Source organism: Chrysemys picta, chromosome 4, assembly GCF_011386835.1.
Source record: "Chrysemys picta bellii isolate R12L10 chromosome 4, ASM1138683v2, whole genome shotgun sequence".
NCBI classification, from domain to species: Eukaryota; Metazoa; Chordata; order Testudines; family Emydidae; genus Chrysemys; species Chrysemys picta.
The window spans coordinates 7114488-7137509 of NC_088794.1; the positions used below are offsets into that span (position 1 = coordinate 7114488).

At 54.3% G+C, this 23022-nt stretch overlaps 2 protein-coding genes across 17 annotated transcripts in view; both read left to right on the plus strand.

Moving 5' to 3' along the window:
• Positions 1 to 9101, plus strand: part of LOC103307061 (uncharacterized) — a 28511-nt gene extending 19410 nt beyond the window's left edge. For 2 of the 13 annotated variants that reach the window (XM_065594395.1, XM_065594396.1), the window contains exons 3-6: positions 5540 to 5593; positions 6034 to 6096; positions 6926 to 7024; positions 8286 to 9101. In XM_065594395.1, coding sequence (XP_065450467.1) covers positions 5540 to 5593; positions 6034 to 6096; positions 6926 to 7024; positions 8286 to 8908 — 839 coding nt within the window. In that variant the 3' untranslated portion in view covers positions 8909 to 9101. Of the gene's footprint in view, positions 1 to 2677; positions 3635 to 5539; positions 5594 to 6033; positions 6447 to 6925; positions 7025 to 8285 lie in introns of those variants that run through there. The other 11 variants (XM_065594401.1, XM_065594402.1, XM_065594394.1 and 8 more) reach the window with 10 other exon arrangements.
• Positions 9102 to 17868: 8767 nt separating this feature from the next.
• Positions 17869 to 21234, plus strand: LOC101931746 (zinc finger protein 316-like). Of its 4 annotated transcripts, none has more exons than XM_024113530.3 (4): positions 17869 to 18441; positions 18807 to 18933; positions 19505 to 19609; positions 20144 to 21234. In XM_024113530.3, exons 1-4 carry the CDS (start codon positions 18142 to 18144, stop codon positions 20857 to 20859), a joined length of 1248 nt encoding a protein of 415 aa, XP_023969298.2. In that variant the 5' UTR covers positions 17869 to 18141; the 3' UTR covers positions 20860 to 21234. The 4 variants fall into 4 exon arrangements, with proteins under 4 accessions (XP_023969298.2, XP_023969299.2, XP_005313401.3 ...); XM_024113531.3 differs by having other exon boundaries at positions 17870 to 18156; positions 20141 to 21234; XM_005313344.4 differs by having other exon boundaries at positions 17871 to 18441; positions 20141 to 21234.
• The last annotated feature ends 1788 nt before the right edge of the window (positions 21235 to 23022 follow it).

Below are 23022 nucleotides of genomic sequence, written 5' to 3' on the forward strand. Positions count from 1 at the left end.
GGGGCTGCAACATGGTGCTCTCGTAGTAGGATGTGCCAGGTTCTCCCTTACACCGCAGAAAGGGCAAGCCTCGGGAATGGGGGTGAACCACGCCAGGTACATATCCATGCTCACAGCTCCGTGAAGGAGCCGCCAATCGATGTCCCTGGTGGGCCGTGGCACCAAGATAGAATAGAGACTGGCCCACCATGGCTCCTCACCCTTTACAGGTGGAAGGTAGTCCCGCCATTTGGTGTCGGGGCAGGACATGAGGGTGAGGAAATGCAGTGTGTGGAGCACAAGCATGTACAGTTGGTCCATGGGCATGGTCCCGAAGCGAACCGGCTGCAGGCTATGCAGCTGGCTAGGATTGTGAAAGGGCAGGTGCTGGGGGGGCTCGCGGAACAGGGGCCCTCTAAAATGGTCCAAAGGGCCCAGGGTCAGGGGTGGCCAAGGGGGCCCGGCGAGACGGTGCTACCGCAGGAAGACCAGAGAAGGGGGCTGTCAGGATTCTCTCCCTACTCTGAACTCTGGGCTACAGATGTGGGGACCCGCATGAAAGACCCCCTAAGCTTATTTCTACCAGATTAGGTTAAAATCTTCCCCAAGGCACAAATCCTTTCCTTGTCCTTGGACGGTATTACTGCCACCACGAAATGATTTAGAAAAAGATTCAGGAAAAGGACCACTTGGAGTTCCTATTTCCCCAAAATGTCCCTCCAAGCCCCTTCACCCCCTTACCTGGGAAGACTTGAGAATAATATACCAACCAATAGGTTAACAAAGTGAGCACAGACCAGACCCTTTGGTTTTTAGGAAACTAAAAACCAATCAGGTTCTTAAAAAGAAGAATTTTATTATAAAGAAAAAAGTAAAGGAAGCACATCTGTAAAATCAGGATGGAAGGTAATTTCACAGGGTAATAAACATATTTAAAACACAGAGTATTCCCCTCTAGGCTGAACTTCAAAGTTACAAAAAAAGGAATAAACCTCCTTCTTAGCATAGGGAAAATCCACAAGCTAAAACAAAAGATAATCTAACACATTTCCTTGCCTTTACTTACAATTTCTGTAATGTTAGATGAATCATTTCAGTAGGAGCTGGATTACCTGCTTGGTCTCCCTCTTTGTCCTGAGAGGAAACAACAAAAAGAGCAGGAAACAAAACACCCCTACCCCCAAACCCAGATTTGAAAAGTATCTTGTCTTATTGGTCCTTTTGATCAGGTGCCAACCAAGTTATCTGAGCTTCTTAACCCCTTACAGGTAAAGGAGGGATTTTATGCTACCCTTAGCTGCATGTTTATGACAGGGGTGACAAGACAGCCCCCACCTCCTGGAGTACACGCAGGGGGGTCGGAAGGGTGGAGAGCCCCATGCGGCGCCCAAGCGCCCGGGTATCCACCCAGTCCTCCCTGTCGTAGTCCAGGAGGTCTCCGACCCTGGTGGTTTCTGCCAGGACCAACCTCCGGTACACCGAGGGAGACTCCACCACCTGCATGCGTAGATTAGGGTTGTGTGGCAGGGGCTCTGCAAGGAGGCCCTCCCCCTTGGTGGCCACAAAAGAGCTTCCAGGTCTGGAGGAGGTCCTGGTAGAAGACCAGCAGCTCTGAGAGGTCTTGACTGTCTCGGCCCCATCGGCAGGAGGTTTTGCTTTCTGGGCGGGCCTTTGCCCTTCTTGTTCCCCTGGCCCTTATTGCTGGTGGAAGGTGAGGACATGGCAGCGGCGGATCTGGACCAGTGACAGTCGAGAGGTCAGCCGCAGGGACGGGCAGGGTGATGGCAACAGGGGGACCATGGGGTCAGCAGGGGCAGGGTCCTCCTCCATGTTAGCAAGGGGCAGGAGAAGGCATTGATATGGGGGTGGGGTGAGAGGCAGCCACTCCTCCCCACTAAGCCACACGCAGGGGAGGAGGGTCCAGTGGGAGGGGCGGGGGGATGGGGAAGAGGGAACGGGGCTAAGCATGCCTCCCCACTAGGCTGCAGGCAGGGAAGGAGGGTGCCAGCGGTGGGGGATGCAGGGGCGAAATGGGAGGCACAGTTATGGGGTAGGGATACTGGCTCCTCCAGCTGCACTGAGAAGGGTAGGAACTACAATATCATCAGGAGGGCTGTGAACAGTGGAGGGGACAACTGAAAGTGGGTACAAGCGCTTGGGGGGTGCAACAGGCGCACAGGTAAGAGGGGCTGAGCTGGGTGGGCAAGGGAAGGTAGGGGAAAGGGGGGGCAGGCAAATCACAGGAGGCAGCTGCAAGTGTAAGGGCGGGGTGGGAAACCAAACCAAAACACCAACATTTGGGACGGGGCAGGTAGCAAATACCAAAGGGCTGGGGCGGGGCAGGCAAATTAACAGAAAGGAAAACTCCCAGAGGGTCAAAGTGAAAATTTGGGGGGTGGGTGGGAACAAAGGGACAGCAAGAGGTGGGCGGGGCAGGCTGCAGGGGGGAGGGGCAAACTAAGGCAGGTAGGCTGGGAGTCACAGGAGAGAGAGGGCCCCACCAGTCAAACGCAGCTGGGGGTGGGAGGGTAAGTCCAAGGTGGGGAGGCACATGTGCCCACATGCACCTGTGTTGCTCAGTCCTTGCTGCTCACTGCTGCAAACAGTCCCAGGTGGTGAAAGCGGGGAAACAGACAGCCATGTCGAGGGGCAAAGAGCATGTCCAGTTGGTAATTGGGATGGTGGAGGGGGCGGTGGCGGTGGCGGTGGTGGTGGTGGTGAGCAGATGGGAGAGGGGGAAGGCTCCACACTTCTCCCCCTTGCTCCCCAGAAGAGCAATAGAAGTTACCACCACTCCAGGAGCAGAGATGTTCAAAGTCAGTCAGTTTGTGAACAAACCCCCTCCACAATGTCCTTCAGCAGGAATCCTCCTCTTCCTCCTCCTCGACAGCAGCAGTGACTCCAACGCAGCAGTCAGCCAGCCAGGCAGGAGGGACCTATAGGTGGTGGGGTCCTTGTTTCTCCCTCCAGAGGCAGAGGGGGGGCAGGCCGGCAATGGCCCCCCACACTCAGCAGCAGCAGACCAGGAAGGGAGCTCTAGCCAGCAGCAGTCCTCCAGGGAAGAAGGGAGCTTCAGCCAGCAGGACAGCCACAGCAGACTAACCAGTCCCTGTAATGAGGTGAGTGGGCTCCCTCCGAGCTGGAGAGCGAGGGACCATTACACCCCCATAGCGGCAAAACGCCTGACTCCACTAAGGGGCCACAAAAATCGGGAGACAGATCAAAACTGTTAATCTTCCAAGTGAGCCCAGCCCAGTGTCGCAGAAGGGAAGAGGGCAGGACTTCAGCTGGATGAAGGGTGAAGGTGGCAAAAGTTTGTTTCACTTCCTTCTCGGGACACTTTGCTCTCTGCCCGTAGCCTCGGGGCAAAGAGCCAGCCTGGAAAAGACGCCGAGAGACCATCTGATCGACACCATTAGTGAGCTGGGCGAATCGGACTTGAAGATGTTTAAAGACAAGCTGAACAATTTCAAGCCCAAGGAAGGTTATAACCACATAAAATGGAGTCAGCTGGAAAAAGCAGAAGCTGTAGAAATCACTCACCTGCTGGTCAGCTACTACGATGACGATTACGCGGTGGAAGTGGCCGGGAAGGTGCTGGACGCCATGGACAAGAAGAACCTGGCACGCAAGCTGTCAGAGGCCGCAGGGAAGGGTAAGTGAGGGGCTCTCAAAGGGAGATTGCCCCCTCCCTAAGGGGGATCTTGTCTTGATGGGTCTCCATGTACAGGAACTGACTGCTTGTCAGCCTGCCAAGCAGAAAATCAGCAATGCCCCTGGTTTCCTTTGCACATCCCCCAAGGGCAGAATTGTGCAGTCCCTTCTCAGGCAAGACTGCCACTGGGTAGCCGGGATCCAAAGGGGTTTAGACCAGAGGTGAAACTGGGCCGGTACGGTGTACCGGTAAAAAGTGCCCACCAGTATAGGCCCATACACAGCGGACATTAAATCCCAAGGCCGCCGAGGGAGGAGGCAAAGGGGGCAGCAATATTAAAGCACTGCCTCGGCAGCGCTTTAAGGACCCTACTGGCAGGGCCGACCCTAAGGAGGGGGGGGGCGTGGGCGGGCAAACAGGAAAGTTACCACAGGGCCTGGGAATTTAAAAGGGCCTAGGGCTCTTGGCCACCACCGCCTCTCCCACCATGGGTGGCAAGTACTATGGGCCCGTGGTGCCCGGCACCAGGAATATTTGAGGCCAGATCTCTCCCTTTGCCCCACCTTCTGCCCCCAGGTGCTCCCCCCCGACCCATTCCCTGGGCCATTTAAAGCAGCCCAGGGCCTCCACCCACCACCAGCAGCGCAGCGGAGCTGAGTGACTTCCTGCCTGCTCGCTCCACGTGACTGCTGGCCCCTCCCTGAGGCCCCTGGGCGGGGTGGGTCTGTGTCCCGCCCCAAACACCCCTGCGGCCAATAAGACACTGCAGGGTCAGTGCCTGGGGGTAGCAGCACACGGGAGGCCCCCAGAGGCCCCCTGGCCCGCCCTGCCTCGGCGTCCCAGCTAAGTGCCGCACCCTCCCACCACCTCCAAGAGCCTGCACCCCCACCTCTTTCCCACACACCCCTCCCCCCCAACTCCCTCCCAAAGCCTGCACCCCAATCCCCTGCCCCAGCCCAGGGCCTGCACCCCAGAACTCCTCCCCCCACCCAAACTCCCTTCCAGAGCCTTAGGCAGGTCCGGGGGGGTAGTTTGGGGGCGGATTCTGGGCACCACCAAAATGTCTACAAACCTGCCGCCCCGGCTACAACAGCAGCCGCTGAAGCCCTGGGTCCTTTAAATCCCTGCCAGAGCCCCAGGGAGCACAGGCCGGGCAGTGCTGAAGGGTTGGCTGGGGGAGGCTGAGCCCCCAGTCCCGCCCCTTCTGCCCGAGACCCCACCCCTTCCAGGGGCCCAGAGCCAGGCCCCCTTACCAGTAAGACTTTTAAGTTACTTTCACCCTTGGTTTAGACACCTAACTTCCTGTTCTAGGTCCACAAAGGAACTTAGGGTCTTCCACTGTATCACTGAGGCAACTCCATCCAGACAGGGCCGGGCCAGTAGTTGATGGTTCGCTTGTACCAGCCCAACCCCCATCTCTTCCTTCTCCTTTCCCAGTGGGGATCACGGCTCCACGCTGGGGAATTGTGTATGGGAGAGACACCCATCAGAGAGACATCAAGTTGTTGTTGGGGGGTGAGGGGATGAGAGACACAGAGGGAAAGATCTATTCATCTACAGATAGGAAAAGGTAGGGGTGTTGGAAAGGGAGAGAAGGAGGAATGGGGATGGGGGATAAATAGATGGATGTGGAGTTGTCTCACACCCAGTGGGAGGAGTCCTGGATCCAAGATCTTACTTCATCAGTCCAACAGTGAACCAAACATTCTCCTTTCTATGGGGGAGTTTTTTCTGTTCCTCTTCCCCGCCATTGATTCCTCATTGGAACATTCCCCAACTCAGTTATGGGTCACCCCAAACCTTCTTCTGCTGGCTCCTAAATCCCCGTCCCTGTGGGGGAGCGGCTAGCTCGGGGTGAGCCCCTGAGAGCTGAACCTCTCTCCTCCTTCTCTCCTGCAACTACAGGTGGCGCCCAGCAGACGCCAGCACCGACCAGCAGCACCCGGACCAGAGTCACAGGTGGGTGGACATTTGTCCAGCTGTGTGTGGGATAGGACAGTAACATGGGTTTGGGTGATGTTCAAGTCCCCCGTCCACCCCAGTGCATTATGTAATTTATGGAACTGGGTTAACTGCACCGATGGGCTGGCTGTCCACGAGCTCCCTGCTGCCGTAGAAAGCTGAGATTGTGCTATGGGGAATTGGCCAAAGACTGAGGGGTTTCTCCTGGGGAAGGGAGGGATCCCGGCAGTGGGGGAGGCGGGAGGTGTGGGGAGGGCAGGCCAGGATGGGGGAGGGATCCGGGCAGAGGGGGAGGGAGGTGGCATGGGGAGTGCAGGCTGGAGGTGGGGTGGGAATCCAACAGATAGCTGGGCAATGTGGAGAGTGTCAGGCGGGATCCCAGCAGGGGCAGAGGCTGCTCCGGTCCCTTTCTGAGTGAGCTCCCTGTTGTCTCCCAGCAGGTGTAGCCGCCCCCATGCCCAGGGAACACAGGCCAGTCTCGTCCAGGGCTGGAGACTCAGGTAGGGTGACCAGACGTCCGGGTTTTCCTGCACGTTGCCTATGAGCCTCCTTCCTCCGTCCGGGCAGATTTTTCAGATAACAGGAAATGTCCAGGTGTTTTGCAGAGCAGATGCTGGAGCTCAGCAAGAGTCCCAATTGTTCAGCTTCCTGATTGGTCCCACCGCTGCATCTGCAGCTGATTGGTGCAACCACAGCTGCCCGATCCTGCCCACCCAGGCCCCAGCTCCCGGCTCCCAGCCCCGGGGAAGGGGGTCCCGCAGGGAGTTGCTAACTGGTGGCTGTTGCTGCATTCTGGACTTGCGCCAGCCGTCCTGCCCCCATGACAGGGAGCGACATCCCCCACCCTCCAGTGAGTACCCCCACCGTAGGTGCCCCCTCCAGTATCCCCAATTGTACCCCACTCCACCTTCCTCCCTCAGTTCCCATTTTTGAAAACTTGAAATACGGTAACCCTTGACTCAGGTCAGCCCCGGGGCCAGACACAGGCCCCCCGCCCACACTCAGCACATTGGCCCTCCAGCTGCTGATGTCAGGGGAGCTGCTGCCACCCAGCGCAGCCTTCCACAGCCGGGGGGTGGCGGTTGTTTTAATGCTGCTTATTCAGCTCACTCATTGTAGGCTCACTCTTGTTGTCGGGCCACAGCTGGGTTAACTCTGGCCTCTGCTGTGTAGACGGCCGAATGGTTCCTACTAACCCCGTTAGCTTGTGCTCCAGCTCCCGGGGCTGCCGGGCTACCCAGCATGGTTACACTACTGTCCACACACCGACTGGAACTGAGTTGGAGCTGGCTCCAGTTACATTGCGTTTCTCTTTACAACTGAAATCAGAATCCGGCCCTGACGCCATTGGCCTCAGCGGGGTCACTGCGGATTTACCTGGGGTCACTGAGATGAAAATCGATTTTCTGGGAGTGTCTCATAATAACAGTAATAACAACTTACATTTTATCTTATAATAATAGTTGTGCATGTAATAGATTGTGTATATGTCTATATAAACACCCAAATGAATGTGTCACCCCAACACAGCTAGACAGAGAGAGGGGTGTGTATGGGGATAGATAGGTGGATAGATAGTGGTGTAGGAGGATAAAGGGAGGGATGTGTATGGAGATGGATGGGTGTTTTTGAAAATACTGGAGTGATTTAGAATCCCATTGATTTTTCAACAGAATTTTTACTCAGAAGTCTTTTTCATGCTTTAAAAAAATGACACCCCATCACGGATCCACAGGATCGGTGCTATGGCCCCCACTTTGGAACAGTCTCTGGGAGGACCCATTCAGTGAGCCAGACCCCCTAGAGGTCTCCCTCTTTCCCCAGGGTAAGCCACCACGTGCTTCTGTAGACTGGACCTCTGGTCGTTCAGCACCACGAGCTCCATTCAGTCAGTCCCACTGAGACGGACCCCTGCGGGAGACTTGTACAGTATTAGGGAGCAATGCACCCCACCCCAGCACCTGCAGTGACACTCAGCCAGCCTTGTCAGTGTTGGGTTTACTAGTCAGCCGAGGTACAGCCTAGGAAGTCCTTGGTTAGCACAGAGAAATGAAGGTCGAAGCATAGGCCATTCTGGATAGCCAGAGCCCAGCCAAGCTGTAGTGAACCCTCATTGTTCAAAAAGAACAGGAGTCCTTGTGGCACCTTAGAGACTAACAAATTTATTTGAGCATAAGCTTTCATGGGCTACAGCCCACTTCATCAGAGGCATGCAGTGGAAAATACAGTAGGAAGATATATAGATATATATATATATATACAGAGAACATTAAAAAATTGGGGTTGCCATACCAACTCTAATGAGACTAATCGATTAAGGTGGCCTATTATCAGCAGGAATAAAAAACGTTGGTAGTGATAATCAGGATGGCCCGTTTCAAACAGTTGACGAGAAGGTGTAAGTAACAGTAGGGGGAAAATTAGCATGGGGAAATAGTTTTTAGTTTGTGTAATGACCCATCCACTCCCAGTCTTTATTCAAGCCTAATTTAATGGTGTCCAGTTTGCAAATTAATTCCAGTTCTGCAGTTTCTCATTGGAGTCTGTTTTTGAAGTTGGTTTTTTGTTGAATAATTGCAACTTTTAGGTCTGTAATTGAGTGTCCAGGGAGGTTGAAGTGTTTTCCGACTGGTTTTTGAATGTTATAATTCTTGACGTCTGATTTGTGTCCATTTATTCTTTTGCGTAGAGACTGTCCGGTTTGGCCAATGGAAGATCACCAATGGACTTCCTGGTGATCTTCCAGAAAACACCATCCTGGCCACCGTGGATGTAGAAGCCCTCTACACCAACATTCCACAGAAAGATGGACTACAAGCCGTCAGGAACAGTATCCCCGATAATGTCACGGCAAACCTGGTGGCTGAACTTTGTGACTTTGTCCTCAACCACAACTATTTCACATTTGGGGACAATGTATACCTTCAAGTCAGCGACACTGCTATGGGTACCCACATGACCCCACAGCATGCCATCATTTTTATGGCTGACTTAGAACAACGCTTCCTCAGCTCTCGTCCCCTAACGCCCCTACTCTACTTGCGCTACACTGATAACATATTCATCATCTGGACCCATAGAAAAGAAGCCCTTGAGGAATTCCACCATGATTTCAACAATTTCCATCCCACCATCAACCTCAGCCTGGACCAGTCCACACAAGAGATCCACTTCCTGGATATTACAGTGCTAATAAGCAATGGTCACATAAACACCACCCTATACCGAAAACCTATTGACTGCTATACTTACCTACATGCCTCCAGCGTTCATCCAAACCAAACCACACGATCCGAGATTGACCTACGATAACATCAAGTTCTACGCTGAAGCCTTCGCAGCTGACGGGACCCAGTGAAAGAGATGGCTAACACTAATTACTCCTAGCTCTCGATGGCCAAGGAAACCTGAAGCTTTTTCAGAGTCATACCAGCTGGCCAGGATATTGCATTCTGTATTTTTGGTCAATAAAACAATTGCCTGTTTTTCATACAGAGAACTCGTCCATCAGCTGTGTGGGTGTTTTTCCTTGATCTTTTCAGCGGCAGGTTCAATGGTGTGTCGGAGATTTGGTTGGGCTCCGGTGAAAGCCCCAGCTGTGGTGCTCTCCTCTTACAGCACCTAGGACGGTGGGTCTGTCTCATAAGCTAAATGGCTGCAAGACTTGGATAAGTGACCCTGAGGAACATTTGGATCCTAGCAGAAGTACGGGGAGTTCAACCTAATGCTCACTAGGGGGTGCTGTGGGGAGGGCTCAGTAGGAGATGCTCTCCTACACAGTCAGTGCTGGTCAGTGGCGTAGCCAGGTCCTAAGTGCAGGGGGAGCAAACCTAAAAAAGGTGCCCCCCCCTTGGCTCCTCCTCTGGCCACGCCCCCCCTTGGCTCCTCCTCCGGCCGCTCCGCGCCCCCGCCCCTTGGCTCCTCCAGCTGCGCTGCGCCTCCCCGCCCCTTGGCTCCTCCAGCCAAGCTGCTGCCATGCTGCGCCCCCCCCCCCCTCGGAGGGGCTTGGTCGGGGGGAGGGGTCGGGCTGCCGGTGAGGGCTAGCTGGGGCTAGCGGCTCCCCACGGCGGAGCTGCAGGCACAGCCTTTGGGGAGGCCGGAGGGCGCCTCATGGCAGAGGTGGAGGGACAGCCGCACAGCTCCGGCCGCGTTCCGGGAACTGGGGCCGCCGCCCAGGGGCCCGAGCCGGGCTGGAGCCACTGAGGCCGGGGGTGCTTGGCCGGTGCCACTCGGCCAGGGCCAGGACCAAGCCGGCCGGAGCCACTGGGGCCGAAGCCGCCAGGGCCGGGGTTGCTCAGCCGGTGCTGCTCAGCCAGGGCTGGGAGCAGGCCGGCGCACTCGGCCAGAGCCACTGGGTCCGGGGCCAGCGCCGAGCTGGGCTGGAGCCGCCGGGACCGGGCCAGCACACTCGGCTGGAGCCGCTGGGGCCGGCGCCCCGGGGCCCGAGCCAAGCCGGGCCGGAGCTGCCGGGGCTGGGACCGGCACCCCAGGGCCCAAGCCGGGCCGGAGCCGCTGGGGCCGCTGGCCTGTGCCCTGGGGCCCGAGCCGAGCCAGAGCAGCTGGAGCCGGACGGGGCCGGAGCCGGAGGGAGCCGCTCAGCCAGGGCCGGACTGGGCCGCGCCGCCCCACCTCCTCGTGTCCGTCCCCCACACCCGCCGCCCCAGCTTACCTGCTTCTGCTGGCCTGCCCCTGCTTGTTTTCAGACTTCCTGCGAATATCTGATTCGCGGGAAGCAGGGGAGGGGGAGGAGCAGGGGGGCGGAGCATTCAGGGGATGGGAGGAGGGGGAAGTGAGCTAGGGGAGGGGTGGACAGCTGCGGGACCCTTTTAGTCATGGCCGGCCCTGCTCAGGCGCCACTTTTGAAAAATGTGATGAGGGGAAGCGGCTGCTTCCCCTGCACCCCACTAGCTACGCTACTGGTGCTGGTCCCTCAGGCATGCTGTGCTGTGGGAGGCTCAGTAGGGATTACTCTTTCTTCCCTTCTCAGTCAGTGCTGACCCGGGGGTGCTGTGCTGCAGGGAGGGTGGCTCAGTAGTGGTTTTCCTTTTAACAACTGCTAACATGGCTCATCCATCAGCTTTTGAACTCAAGGCCTTTGCATCCACAGCTCAGTGCTCTACCCCATGAGGTAAAGGAGCGACTTCATTAGCTAGCAGCAGTAGCAGGCTGGTATTCTCTCTTTGACCCAGCATCTAGAGAAATATGTAGCACAATCAGCCAGCAGGATATTTTCTGAACCTTAATACAGTTTTTTGGGGGGCAGAATTTACTTTTTTTTATAGTGCCCTCAAATGAGCCAGGCACTTCGCAAAAGATATAGCAGGGCCTGAGTTCATCACCTTTCCGCTGAGTAGTGCCACTGATGTCACTGGGAAGACTGGTGTGTGAGGAATGTATTATTCTAGCTGAAAAAAGGGGAAGAAGGATGGTATAGTCATTAGGGTGCTAGGTGGAGACGTGGTGGACCTGTGTTCAAGCCATTGCTCTGTCACAAACTGACCTTGGGCTAGTCACTTAAACGCTCCATGCCTCAGTTTCCTCTTTGTACAATGACCCTCACAGGGGTGTTATGGCTACTGGGGTCCTAAAACTACCTAAATCAAAGAGAACAACTCCCCAGGTGGATTCTCCATGAACTGGAACCTTTCAGTCGAGCTTGGGAAGTCTCTTTCTAAAAGAATTGCTCCGGCTTAGTCTTGGGCGGTAGTCCCCATTGTTTGCCACTGGCTCCACTTCACAAAGAAGTTTAATGGCTCCTTCCATTGCTTGGGAGTGCCTGGCACGCCCACTAGGTTTGGGATGGTCTTAGGACCCAAGACTCGCCTGAGGGCAGACACCAGCGGCTTTTGACATGGCAAAGGAAAGAACCCCACCTCTCCTTTGGGGCTTAGGGGGCATTTATGCCCTTTCCTCTACTAGTCATTACATTAACAGCATCTGTCTTATGTCCCTCTTCTTACCGGGCCTGTTCCCATTCCTGCAGGGAAGGACATATGGGTTTATATGTAACCCAGGCCAATCGGATGAGTCTCTTTCCTCCTTTAGCAGTCTGCTGCTGTAAAGACACTCAGGCCGCAGGGGCCCACGTTTTTAGCTACAGAGGGCTTGAGTGGAACCCTCACCACCAGCCCACACAGGAGCATCGTTACAGACAGCATACATTTACTTAGGGGCTTCCCCCTCTGAGGTACAGGTCACAGCCCCCTGGGGGGAGAGGGAAAGGCAAATATTAATACTTAGCTCTTTTGACAGACAGCAATTGCTTTCCACGGGGCAATGACCTCAGGACAGCTTGCCTCACCAGTGACGTGAACACACAGTGCAGCTTGTCGGCATGTGGAGAGAATTCAAACTTTATAGACTCCAGCTCCCTAGGCCAGGAGACCCAGCCACCCCCTGCTCTAACCCACTAGATCCTACTCCCCTCCTAGAGCTGGGAACAGAACCCAGGAGTCCTGGCTCCCAGCCCCACCTGCTCTAATTCGCTAGACCCCAGTCCCTTCCCAGAGGTGAGTATAGAACCTAGGAGTCCTGACTCCCAGTCCCTTCTCCCTCCTCTAACCCACTAGACCCCATTCTTGTCCCTGAGGTGGGGATAGAACCCAGGAGCCCTGGCTCCCAGCCCCACCTGCTCTAATTCGCTAGACCCCATTCTTGTCCCAGAGGTGGGTATAGAACGTAGGAGTCCTGACTCCCAGTCCCTTCTCCCTCCTCTAACCCAGTAGACCCCATTCTTGTCCCTGAGGTGGGGATAGAACCCAGGAGTCCTGGCTCCCAGACCCCACATACTTTAATCTGAACAGAGGACAGGGTCTTTACTTGAATGAAATCCCAGCCATTTTTCACCTCCCGTATCTTCAAGGCCTGTAGGGGGCTCTCAGATACCAGGTTTGCCACTGGCGATGGGGTATGTGAAAAGTGGGAATATTTGTAATGATTTTATGACGCCTATGCGTGCCTCAGTTTCCCCTATCCTCTGCAGTGTTACCTAGTGGGTGAAAAGTGACTGTTTGCTCTTGGGATAGGCTCAGACCCAGGTGTGAATGGTGCCTCACTGGCTGGGGTCTTAGGTTCCACATGAATGCGGCTCATGAGAAGACAATGACAGATCCAATCCCTGGAACATTGAAACCTGGCTACCAAAGACCCAGAGAGATACGGACTTCTCCGCCTCTCAGCAGGGGTCTGAGCCGCATCTCCCCAGCTCGAGAACAGAGGATGTGAGGGGTGAGGTGGAAGTTAAGTGTGGGCTGCGGGAAGAAGTCGGGGGCACATCTTGGGAATCTAACAAAGGAGATCAGATGCAGGGACAGACAGAATTTGAACAATGGGGGTCAATACAGCTTGGCTGAGCTCTGCCTACCCAGAATTGCCTATGCTTTAACTTTCACTTCTCTCTTCTAACCACAAACTTCCTATGCCATGTTCCAGCTGACTAATAAACCCAGACAGCAAGTGTGAAATATCGGGACGGGGGTGGAGGGTAATAGGAGCCTATATAAGAAAAAGACCCAAAAATCGGGACTGCCCCTATAAAAGCGGGACATCTGGTCACCCTACTGAACAGAGCTGATGGTGTGAAGCAGGAGAGCTGAAGGCCCAGAGCACCAGCCTAAGGAGGCGGTGAAGCCACATGGCTTAGCTTGGAGGAAGAGTGAGACCACTGGGTGTCTGGCTCACTGAAGGGATCCTCCCAGAGGCTGTTCTAAAGCAGGGACCATAGCACCGATCCTGCGGCTCTGTGACAGGGAAAACCAGTTTGAATGGGGACAGCTGGTTCTTTCCAGCCAGGCGGAGATCTCCTGCTTTATCAGCGGTGTCATTTCATCCATCTCAGTCTTCAGCGCCTCCGCTTGATGCTTCCCCAAAAGGCAAATCCAGCCAGAGAGCTCAGCTCTAACGCTAAGCCTGGCTCCTTCCCTACTGCCTTCCAGCTCCATGGAGCACAAAGCAGTGTACACACCGAGGCCCCTCGCCCAGCACTGAGATGTGACCGCCTCTGGGGTGCACAGGGATTCACTCCACACTGCAAAGCCCTGCCCGAGTTACTGCATCCTCTCCGGTGCTGCCTTCCTCCATGCGTGTGACTCGGACTTTTGGGGGGCATGTCCCATGGTGCTTTGTGCTGCACTAAGCTGAGACACTCTAGGATTCTTTCCCAGTGCATCATGGGAGAACTTGTCTGTGCTTCCGCGCACACGAGGGAGTTGTGGGAAGGCACTGGAGGACTATCAGCACTCGGTGGGTGTAGCCTGTGTCCTCACTGCAAAGTGGGCCGGTGACCAGCCTCAGTGAAAGCTTCACCAGGGCTTCAAGCCATACCCCCAGCTGGGCCATCCAGCCTGGGTTGGAAGCACCACTGAACTTGGGTGAGAGGGAGCGTGTGCGGATGGAAGGAGTGTTGGGGCACAACCTGGGTTACAACCTAGGTTAGTCCTATACTAATATTGATTCCAAGGCCAGAAGGGACCATTGTGATCATCTGGTCTGACCTCCTGCATAACAGAGGCCAGAGAATGTCTCTGAATTAATTCCTGTTTGGACCCGAGCCGACCTTTTAGAATGACACATCCAGTCTCAATTTAAAAATTGCTAGTGATGGCAAATCCACCATGGTCCTTGGTAAGTTGGTCCAATGTTTAATTCCTGTGGTGATAACTGGGCCTGTAAATGTACCCTAATGGTGAGCTCACCTGTACAAAGCATGTGACAGTTTATAAACGGTCAGAGTAACCCATAACGACAAATGCGGAGGGGAAAAGGTACAAAAGAGAGATGGAAAGGCTGAGTTAGTCCAAACACAGAAAGGCCTGTTGATATAACTCAAGAACTGTGTTATGATCATGTCTGGTAAGAAAGAGGCATGAGGGACTGGAAATCAATGGACCAAATTGGTATCTCAGAAATTAGGCCTAATTAGTGGGCAAAACAATGAGAAGATGGGCTGCTCCATCCATCAGTCTCCTTCTGGGGTCCTTAAGGAGAAAAGAGTTTTGGAAGAGCTGCCTACCATGACGCTGGCTGACGTCAAGACAAGAGAAGGCAAAGGAGGTGCTTCGCCGTGATAGATGCCACCCCCACCGTCTCCTCGTACCCTGGACCTTTGTCGTCCTGATCCTGAAAGATGTCCTGACCAGGCCAGGCCACAGAGAGGGACCCAGATGACATTGCCATCTCTACCGATTCAATCCCAAATAGCACCTGGAATGTGTGGGTGCCTTGGGGCTGGATCAGCGCGGTGACTCTGGCCGAAGCTCTTCCTGTACTCGGTGCATCGGTAAGGGCGCTCGTCCGTGTGGGTGCGCTGGTGGATGGCCAGGTGGGAGCGCCAGCTAAAGCTCTTCCCACAGGAGGGGCACGTGTAGGGTTTTTCGCCTGACTTGTCTTTCCAGAAGCCTGGCCCCTGCTGAGCATGTCTCTCCCCCGGGGGGTCTCCCTGCTCAGAGCTCTGGGATGTCTCACGCAGCTCTGCTCCCGCTGGCCCTTCCTGCTGCGGATTCTCCTCCTCCATCCCAGCCCCTGCTGTGTGAGAGAGAGAGAGAGAATCCAGCCGGGGCTCGTTTCCTGTGCCGGGGAGAGAGGGGGTGTTTAAATATCAAAATACTGGGCTAATGAGGTGTTCGGAGACCACAGTGAGGGAAGGCTTCGAGAGGGAGAGAGAGAGAGGTGTGCATATGCAGGGCCGCTGCTTCCACTAGGCAACCCTAGGTGATCACCTAGGGCAGCAGGATTTGGGGGGGCGGCATTTTGCCGTCCTTGGTGAAAATTTGGCAGCGGGGGGTCCTTCCACTCCGGGTCTTTGGCAGAAATTCGGCGGCGGGTCCTTCACTTGCTCCGGGACCCACCGCCGAAGTGCCCCAAAGACGCAGAGCGGAAAGACCCCCGCTGCCGAATGCTCAGAGGAGGAGCGCTGCTGCTTAGGGCGGCAAAAACCCTGGAGCCGTTCCTGTGCATATGGGAGGGAGAGAGCGAGAGAGAAAGAATACCCAGCTCTTATATATCACTTTCCATCTGTAGATAGGTGGGTGTGTAAAGGGATAGATAGATAGATAGATCCTAGCATTCAGATTTATCTGTATTAGACAGATTGGATACATTAGCTCAGGGGTAATCAAACTGGGGTCGGGACCCCTCAGGGGGTCACGAGGTTATTACATGGGGGGTTCCGAGTTGTAAGCCTCCACCCCAAACCCCACTTTGCCTCCAGCATTTATAAGGGTGTTGAATATATAAAAAACTGTTTTTAATTTATAAGGGGGGTCGCACTCAGAGGTTTGCTATGTGAAAGGGGTCACCAGTAAAAAAGTTTGAGAACCACTGCATTAGCTGGATCAGCAAATGAGGATCTAGAGATGAAGATAGATAGATTAGATGTGTACAGGGATGGATGGTTGTGTAAAGGGATGGATAGACAGATTCTAGAACCCAGATCTAGCTAGCTATCCATCCATCCTCACACGCACTCATCAGTGTATCTCATAGATGATTCAGGAACACTTCACTGAGTTTTATTATAACCTTTAATGACTTCCCTGGTTGAAATGGAACCCTAGTAAAAATTTTCACAGTGGAAAAAAAAAAGACCTCTCTCCTCTTTTTTTTAAAAAAATGCATATTTTAGTAGTAATCCTGTCAATACAAAACACTGATTCGTGCTAGCAAAAACAGACACAAAAAGAAAGCAAAACCCCAGGTGCATGCAATAGCCATGTCTGTCAATGAGAAGTCCTTAGAAAGCATTCTGGGTATGTGCTATCAGAAGTTGGACTGAGTGGAAAATGGTTTTTCTTCCCAGCCAAAATGTTCAAGATTTTGCAAAACTTTCCTGTCCTGAATAGGGACAAAATATTGAAATCTCAAAGATGTTTGCAAATCGACAAACTGGAAAAAAAATGTGTTCAGGTTTCAAAATCATTTTGAAATGTTTTGTTTCAACTTGGACCTTATTTTTCCTTTTTTATTTTAGGTTTTTTAGTATACATTAAATTCCGTGAAGTCATTTGGAACCAAAAAAACCCAAAGCTTTTTGCTTCAAAAATGTCAAAGGGGGACTTCTTCAAGACGTTCTACGCTCTTTCCTAGTGGGGAAGTTTATTAAAACCCACCCTTGCCTGCAAATAGTTTCGGTTTTGAGGATTTGGTGGTTTTGGGGGGGTGGGGGGGATGTCAAAACAATTCCCAATCAACTGTAATGAGAAGCTCACTTCTGTCCATTGATTTCACCTTCAACCTTCCATTCGCAATGCAGCCTAAAGATGAAATTAAGGGATAGAAGAACATCTGCTGTGGGTGTCATCCACCATGACTAAACAGTGCAGGTCTTTATCACCCTCTAGTGGCTGGGTGAAGTAAAAGGTTTATGAACCTGTGAGCTAACCTGTTTTTGCTCAGGTAGTGAGCTGAGAGGTGAAAACAGTATCTACTATCTCAGGCTGTGAGCTCCAAAGGTGCTAGAGTTCGTGACCCATGATCCGTGTGTGTTGTTACAGTGGATTTACCCCAGCTAAGACCGTGGTCCTGAAAAATAAATATCTGACAGAACTTTGTTAAGGCTGCAGACACATCCCTCCGTCCTCTGTTGATAAAAGTGTCACTGCACAATAATTTCAAGGACAGATGAGCAGAGGCCATCAGACCCAACAGCGTAGAACGGGGAGATCCAGGAGTGACACCTGCCATGAGGACAGGGACCTGCTGGGGATGAGACTGAATGAGATGTGACAGACCTGGGGGGCTCCCGGTGGCTTGGCTGGGACCCCAGCTTTCCCCTTCACTCCGAGACAGTGCTGCTTATTCTTCACCTGGGTGGGCACCGCTGGGGAGCTCCCTTTCCTGGGAGCCCTGGAGATCTGGGACCCTCGGCTCTTCCCCTGGCTCCATCCGGGAGATCACGGGCCAGTCAGGGAATCCTGCTGGTGGGGAAGGAAACAGGCGAGGGAGAGGGCGCTTGGTGAAATCTCCCCGGAGGGCTTGGTACAGAGACCGTGCCCTGATTTTAACCCCAGGCTGTTCTCTGTAGTGGAGGGATGTTGGATCCAAGCAGAGGGGAAAGTTCACGGGGGTCCCCTGGAGGCCGTGAGATTTCTGGGGAGAGAGGGGCAGTGCCCCTTGCAGGGAACAAAGGGACTAAAAGCCAGGAATCCTGATTCCCAGCCTCTGCTGTAACCCTTTAGGCCTCCAGCCCCTCCCCACCCAGAGCTGGGGCTAGAACCCAGGAGTCCTGATTCCCTGCTCCGGAGGCTGCTAAGGGGAGCAGGGCATTGGGCTAATGACTCCCCGGGATGATGGGATCCTATCTGCGGCTCCAATGCGGGAGCCTCTAGGCTGGGTGTTCCCGGGAAATCCTTCCTCTGCGCACCCTGGTTCCTCCCGAGGCTCCAGCCCGGCTGGCCCAGCAGCACAGCCCCGCCTAGCCCTTTGCCCCCACGCCGCGGCTGGCTCCGGGTGCGGGGGGCCCCGGGGCACGGAGCCGGGCGGCGCAGGGAGGCTGGAACCGGAGCCAGTCTGCGCCAGGAACCGGCAGCGGCTGGGATGTTTTCCCAGGGATGGTGTTTATAACGGTGCTGATTGCCCGGACTCCTGGGTCCTCAGGGGAGAGGCCAGAAGGGAGGGAGCGCTGTGCTCATCTAGTCTGCCCTGCTGTGGGACACAGGGTCCCAGGGCTGCCCCCAAAGGACAGAGGCGGGCTGGGCCCCCAGTGTGTCCCCGCTGGGGGGCAGATGCAGAGGAAGGGAGCGGAGAGGAAGAGCGAGATCCGCAGAGAGAGTGAGGAGGGGAGAAGGACCCCCCCACCCATACACTCCCCCCAGCAAGAGAACCAGACAGCCGGGGGGATGGCAGCCCCGGTAGGAAACAGTCCCTGAGCTCTGCCCTTGGGCACTACTGTAACAAACCCGGTTAATAATAAGTATGGAGTAGGGCAGTGGGGTTAGAAATGTTCCCTAACCCCACTGGGCAATCAGAACCGCTCTGGGCCCCCGGGCAGGGGGGCTGGCTAGCTCAGGGCAATGGGGCACAAGGCCTTTCCCCTCTAGGGGGCGCCAGCTCCAATCCAGCCCCAGGGCAGGGGGACCGGCTGGCTCAGGGCAGCGGGGACGGGATAGACCAGGTTGGGGACTATCTGGGGTCACTGCAGTGGCATTTGGGGAGTTACACAAGAGAGCATGTGAACAGCATTGTTTTCACTGTCTGTCCTGTAATCACTCACCAGGCGCTGGTGGGGTTCGAGGAGGTGGCCGTGTATTTCTCCCGGGAGGAGTGGGGGCTCCTGGACGAAGGGCAGAGGCAGCTCTACAGGGACGTCATGCAGGAGAATTACCAGACTCTGATCTCGCTGGGTGAGGCGCTGGTGCCCCTGCTCCCTGGGGATGTGTGTGTGTGTGGGGCTTATGCACCCAGGGCGGCTTCCGCTCATGATTCTTCCCGAGCCCTATAGATTTCTGGGGGCGTGGCCCCTGCCAGACCCCCACCTCTTACCACTGAGAAGATGTATTGTATTTATATGGCTCTAGCACCTTATATATTAAGTGTATTATGGTAATCCCTAGGAACCCCAGTCACGGGCCAGGACCGCATTGTGCTGGGCACTGAACATTATTTATTAGGTGTACTACGGTAATGCCTAAGAAACCCAGTCATAGGCCGGGCCCCCACTGTGCTTGGCGCTGCACAGACCCAGAACAGAGACAATCTCTGCCCCATGGAGCATAATGCAGAGTCCTGACTCCCTCACAGGGGGCACAGCCCACCTGCCCACAGGGGTCCCTGTGAACTTTCCCCCTCCACTCTGATCCCATGTCCCCCCACAGAGAGCGGGGCTGGGATTAAAATCAGGGCGCGTTCTCTGCACCAAGCCCTTAGGGGAGATTTCACCGAGCCCCATCTCGCCCGTTTCCTTCCCCCGAGCAGGATTCCCCGTCCCAGACCCGGCCGTGATCTCCTGGATGGAGCCCGGGGAAGAGCCGAGGGTCCCGGATCTCCAGGGCTCTGAGGAAAGCGAGATCACCCGCACAGGTAAGGAATGAGGGACACCGGCTGGGAGTGAAGGGAAAAGCTGGGATCCCAGCCAAGCCAGCAGGAGCCCCCCAGGTCTGTCTCCACTCGCTCTGTATCGTCCCCAGCAGGTCCCTGTCCTCACAGCCGGTGTCTCTCCTGGATCCCACCCCTGGCAGGAGCCCTCCCCTCCCCCAGCCTTTCTCTGAGGTCTCAGCTGGGATTTTGGGGCAGCCCTGAGGAAGGGGTTGGGGGGATTTGCTTCCTGCCCATCAGGTTTTCTGCTCAGTGACCAACCCCTTTACTGACCCCTCTCTCCCCGGCGCAGGGAACAAGTCCCGGCTGGATTCTCTTCAGGAATCACTCTGTGAAATTTCCTCAATGTGTTCCCTGAAGGACATCAGACTCCATGATCATGTTATGGTCCCCTTCTGGCCTAAAATCAGTGGGGCCAGATCCCCGGAGGGTGTAAATCAACATTGCTCCACAGGAGTCGGTAATGGGGCTCTGCCCGTTTACACCTTCCTCTCTGAATCTCTCTTCCTTTCCCAGCAGGCGAGAGGCGCTGGAGGCGGAGCCAGGAGAATCCCATCCAGGGAAGCCTCAAGAGGCTGGAACCTCAGCAGACCTTCCCGGGGATAGCCCGGAAGTGGGCCATGCAGAACTCTAGCCCGGGCAGGACTTGGGGGAGCCAGCAGGGGGCCCTTGGTGCTAGAGGGCAGGAGGTGCCCCCGCCTGGCAGATCTGCTACATCTGGCCGCCAGGAGCGAGGCTTCGGCCGGCTCCTGGGCATCCTCTTCGAGCCCTCGGCCGTGGCAAGGCCGCCTCGGCCCAGGGAGCGTGGGAGGGCCCCTGGGCGCAGCAAGGGCTCCGGGAGGCCCTACGGCTGCACCGAGTGCGATAAGAGCTTCCGGCAGAAGCCACACTTGGTGACTCACCTGCGCACCCACACGGGCGAGCAGCCCTACCTGTGCGCTGCCTTCGGCCAGAGCTCCAACCTGATCGAGCACCAGCGTCCCCATGCCGGCGAGACCCGCTTCCGCTGCCCTGACTGCGGGAAGTGCTTCTGTCTCAGCTCCAGCCTGGCACAGCACCGGTGCCTCCACGCAGGGGAGCGGCCCTACCGCTGCGCCCAGTGCGGGAGGAGCTTCTGTCACAAGCACCAGCTGACCCGGCACCACCAGGGACACGCCGAGGAGGAGACCGGTGCCGTGCTGAGCCTGGGACCCAAGGGGGCCGCCCCGGTGGTAGAGATCAGGGATGCACCGTGAGCCGGGGATGGGACACTGCCATTCCTGCGTTAGATATTGCCTCCGCTTTCTGCTGCAACGCGATGCTGCAGCTTCTGTAGTGCCAGGGTTGGGCCCTCTGCTGCAGTGGGAGCCTGTGAAGGGTTCCGCAAAGCTCCAGGGACAGTCACTGGCTGGCGTGACAGGGAGCTGAAAGAGCCGAGAGTCGGGAGGGAGCGTTTATTGCTGCAGTCAGCAAAATGTGTTGTGATTGGTTAAGGATAAAGGGATGGGGCTGCCACCACTTCTTGGCCACTAAAAGACTGTCAGACATGCTTAAAAAGAAACCCTACAGCTCAAAGGAAAGGGAATAAGGGGGACGGTAAAAATAAAAGCCTGACTTAAGACTTTACTTTTCACAGCCTTCACTGTTTTTCCTTCTTTTTGTGTATCTTTAATTCAAGGATAAAGAGATTTGGTTGTTGTTGCCATGGGATGAAGTCGGCAGTAATTTGACATGAAACCCCAGACCGCTTTCAACTCTTTAGTGTTGAATGACGGTTTTAATCTTACCCCTTTTTGGACCTGGGACCCCCCTTTTCAGCACAAAAAGGGCCCTGAACAAAATTGGGATCACTAGACACTACTGGAATAAAGTGTACAGAAGGGTTCATAGACTGTAAGGGACCATTAGATCATCTCCTGTATAACACAGGCCATACGACTTTCCTGAATTAATCCCTGTTTGAACTAGAGAAGATCTTTTAGAAAAGCATCCAATCTTGATTTAAAAATTGCCAGGGATGGGGGATTCCACCACAGCCTTTGGTAAATTGTTCCACTGGTTAATTCCCCTCACCGTTAAAAAATGGCAAGGCACTGATGCCTTGGTAAAACTGATTATTTTAATCACTAATAATCCCAGGAAATCCAGAGTTAAGAGTCCTGGAGAAATATTGGCACATCCCGATCTTGTGCATATTCATTGGAACAGGGCATCTCATCCCAGAGAAGGGAGAAAATGCTCCCTCTCTATGCACCTACAGAAACCTCCCTCTCTATGAATTTCCTGTCTTTGGGATCTGATCACCAATGAGTGTCTGTTCTGATGACGTAATCCTTCGGGGTGGAATGTCTCTAGATAAAAATGCCTTTGCCTTTCTTGGACAGTTTCAACCGAGCTCAGTGGAATTATTTCTGTTAAATAAACACAGTTGTTGATATCATTAAATATTAGCAGGCAAATGTATAGCACCATCGAAAGGCTGGGAGCTGAGAGGAGGTGAATTCCAACAGGAAATAAAGCTCTGGTTTTTAAGAGTCCAGGTGATTAACCATGGTTTATCCAGGAATGTGATGGATTGTTTTATCACTCGAAATCAAGACTGGACATTTCTCTTCAAAAGATCTAGTTCAACCAGCAGTTATGAGATGGATGGAGGAGCTACTAGGAGAAATGTTCTGACCTGTGTTAGGTCAGATTAAGATGACCCTAATGGCCCTTTCTTGCCCTAAAATGTATTAATCTATTCTTACTCCACACACAGTAAACACACCTTACAGGGCTGAACTGGCCTAAATTAGAAGAGAATCTCCATGACCTTTCGGTACATTTGGGCAAAGTGACTCTAAAACACAACAGATCAGATCCATCACTCACCCCCATGGGGGCATTTTACATTTGCTTTGCAACAAGAATAAGACACAATCCAATGTGCAGAGCAGGAGGGATTCATGCCGGCTGCATGATTTCCTTTTTGCATTTTGAGCAGGTGAGGCAATGAATCGGGTCTAGTCAATTTCATTTTTGTTTCTAATCCATTTCACTTCCAGGCTCTAACATAATGGGGCGATCTCTGGGTTGCAAACAAGGCAAGTTTCACAAAGCTTCCCCTGCTTCCTTATCAGCAGGATTTGATCCTAGACCCTTACAGTCCACAGCATGGGCCTCTGCTGCTTGAGAGAAAGGAGTATTAGCATGCAGCTGTAGAAGGCTGTTATCTTCCATGTGGACCGGCCACAAGAGGCAGAGAAAACTATAAAAGCTGCATTTTCTGATTTAAAAGAAAACTGGTATTAAACAAAAATTCCCTGCCCCTGTTCCTAGAACCCCAGACATTATTAAACCAGGTCATTTTTTTACGAGAGAACCCAGGAGTCCTGGCGCCCAGCCCCCCCTGCTCTAACCCCCCCCCCAACTCCACT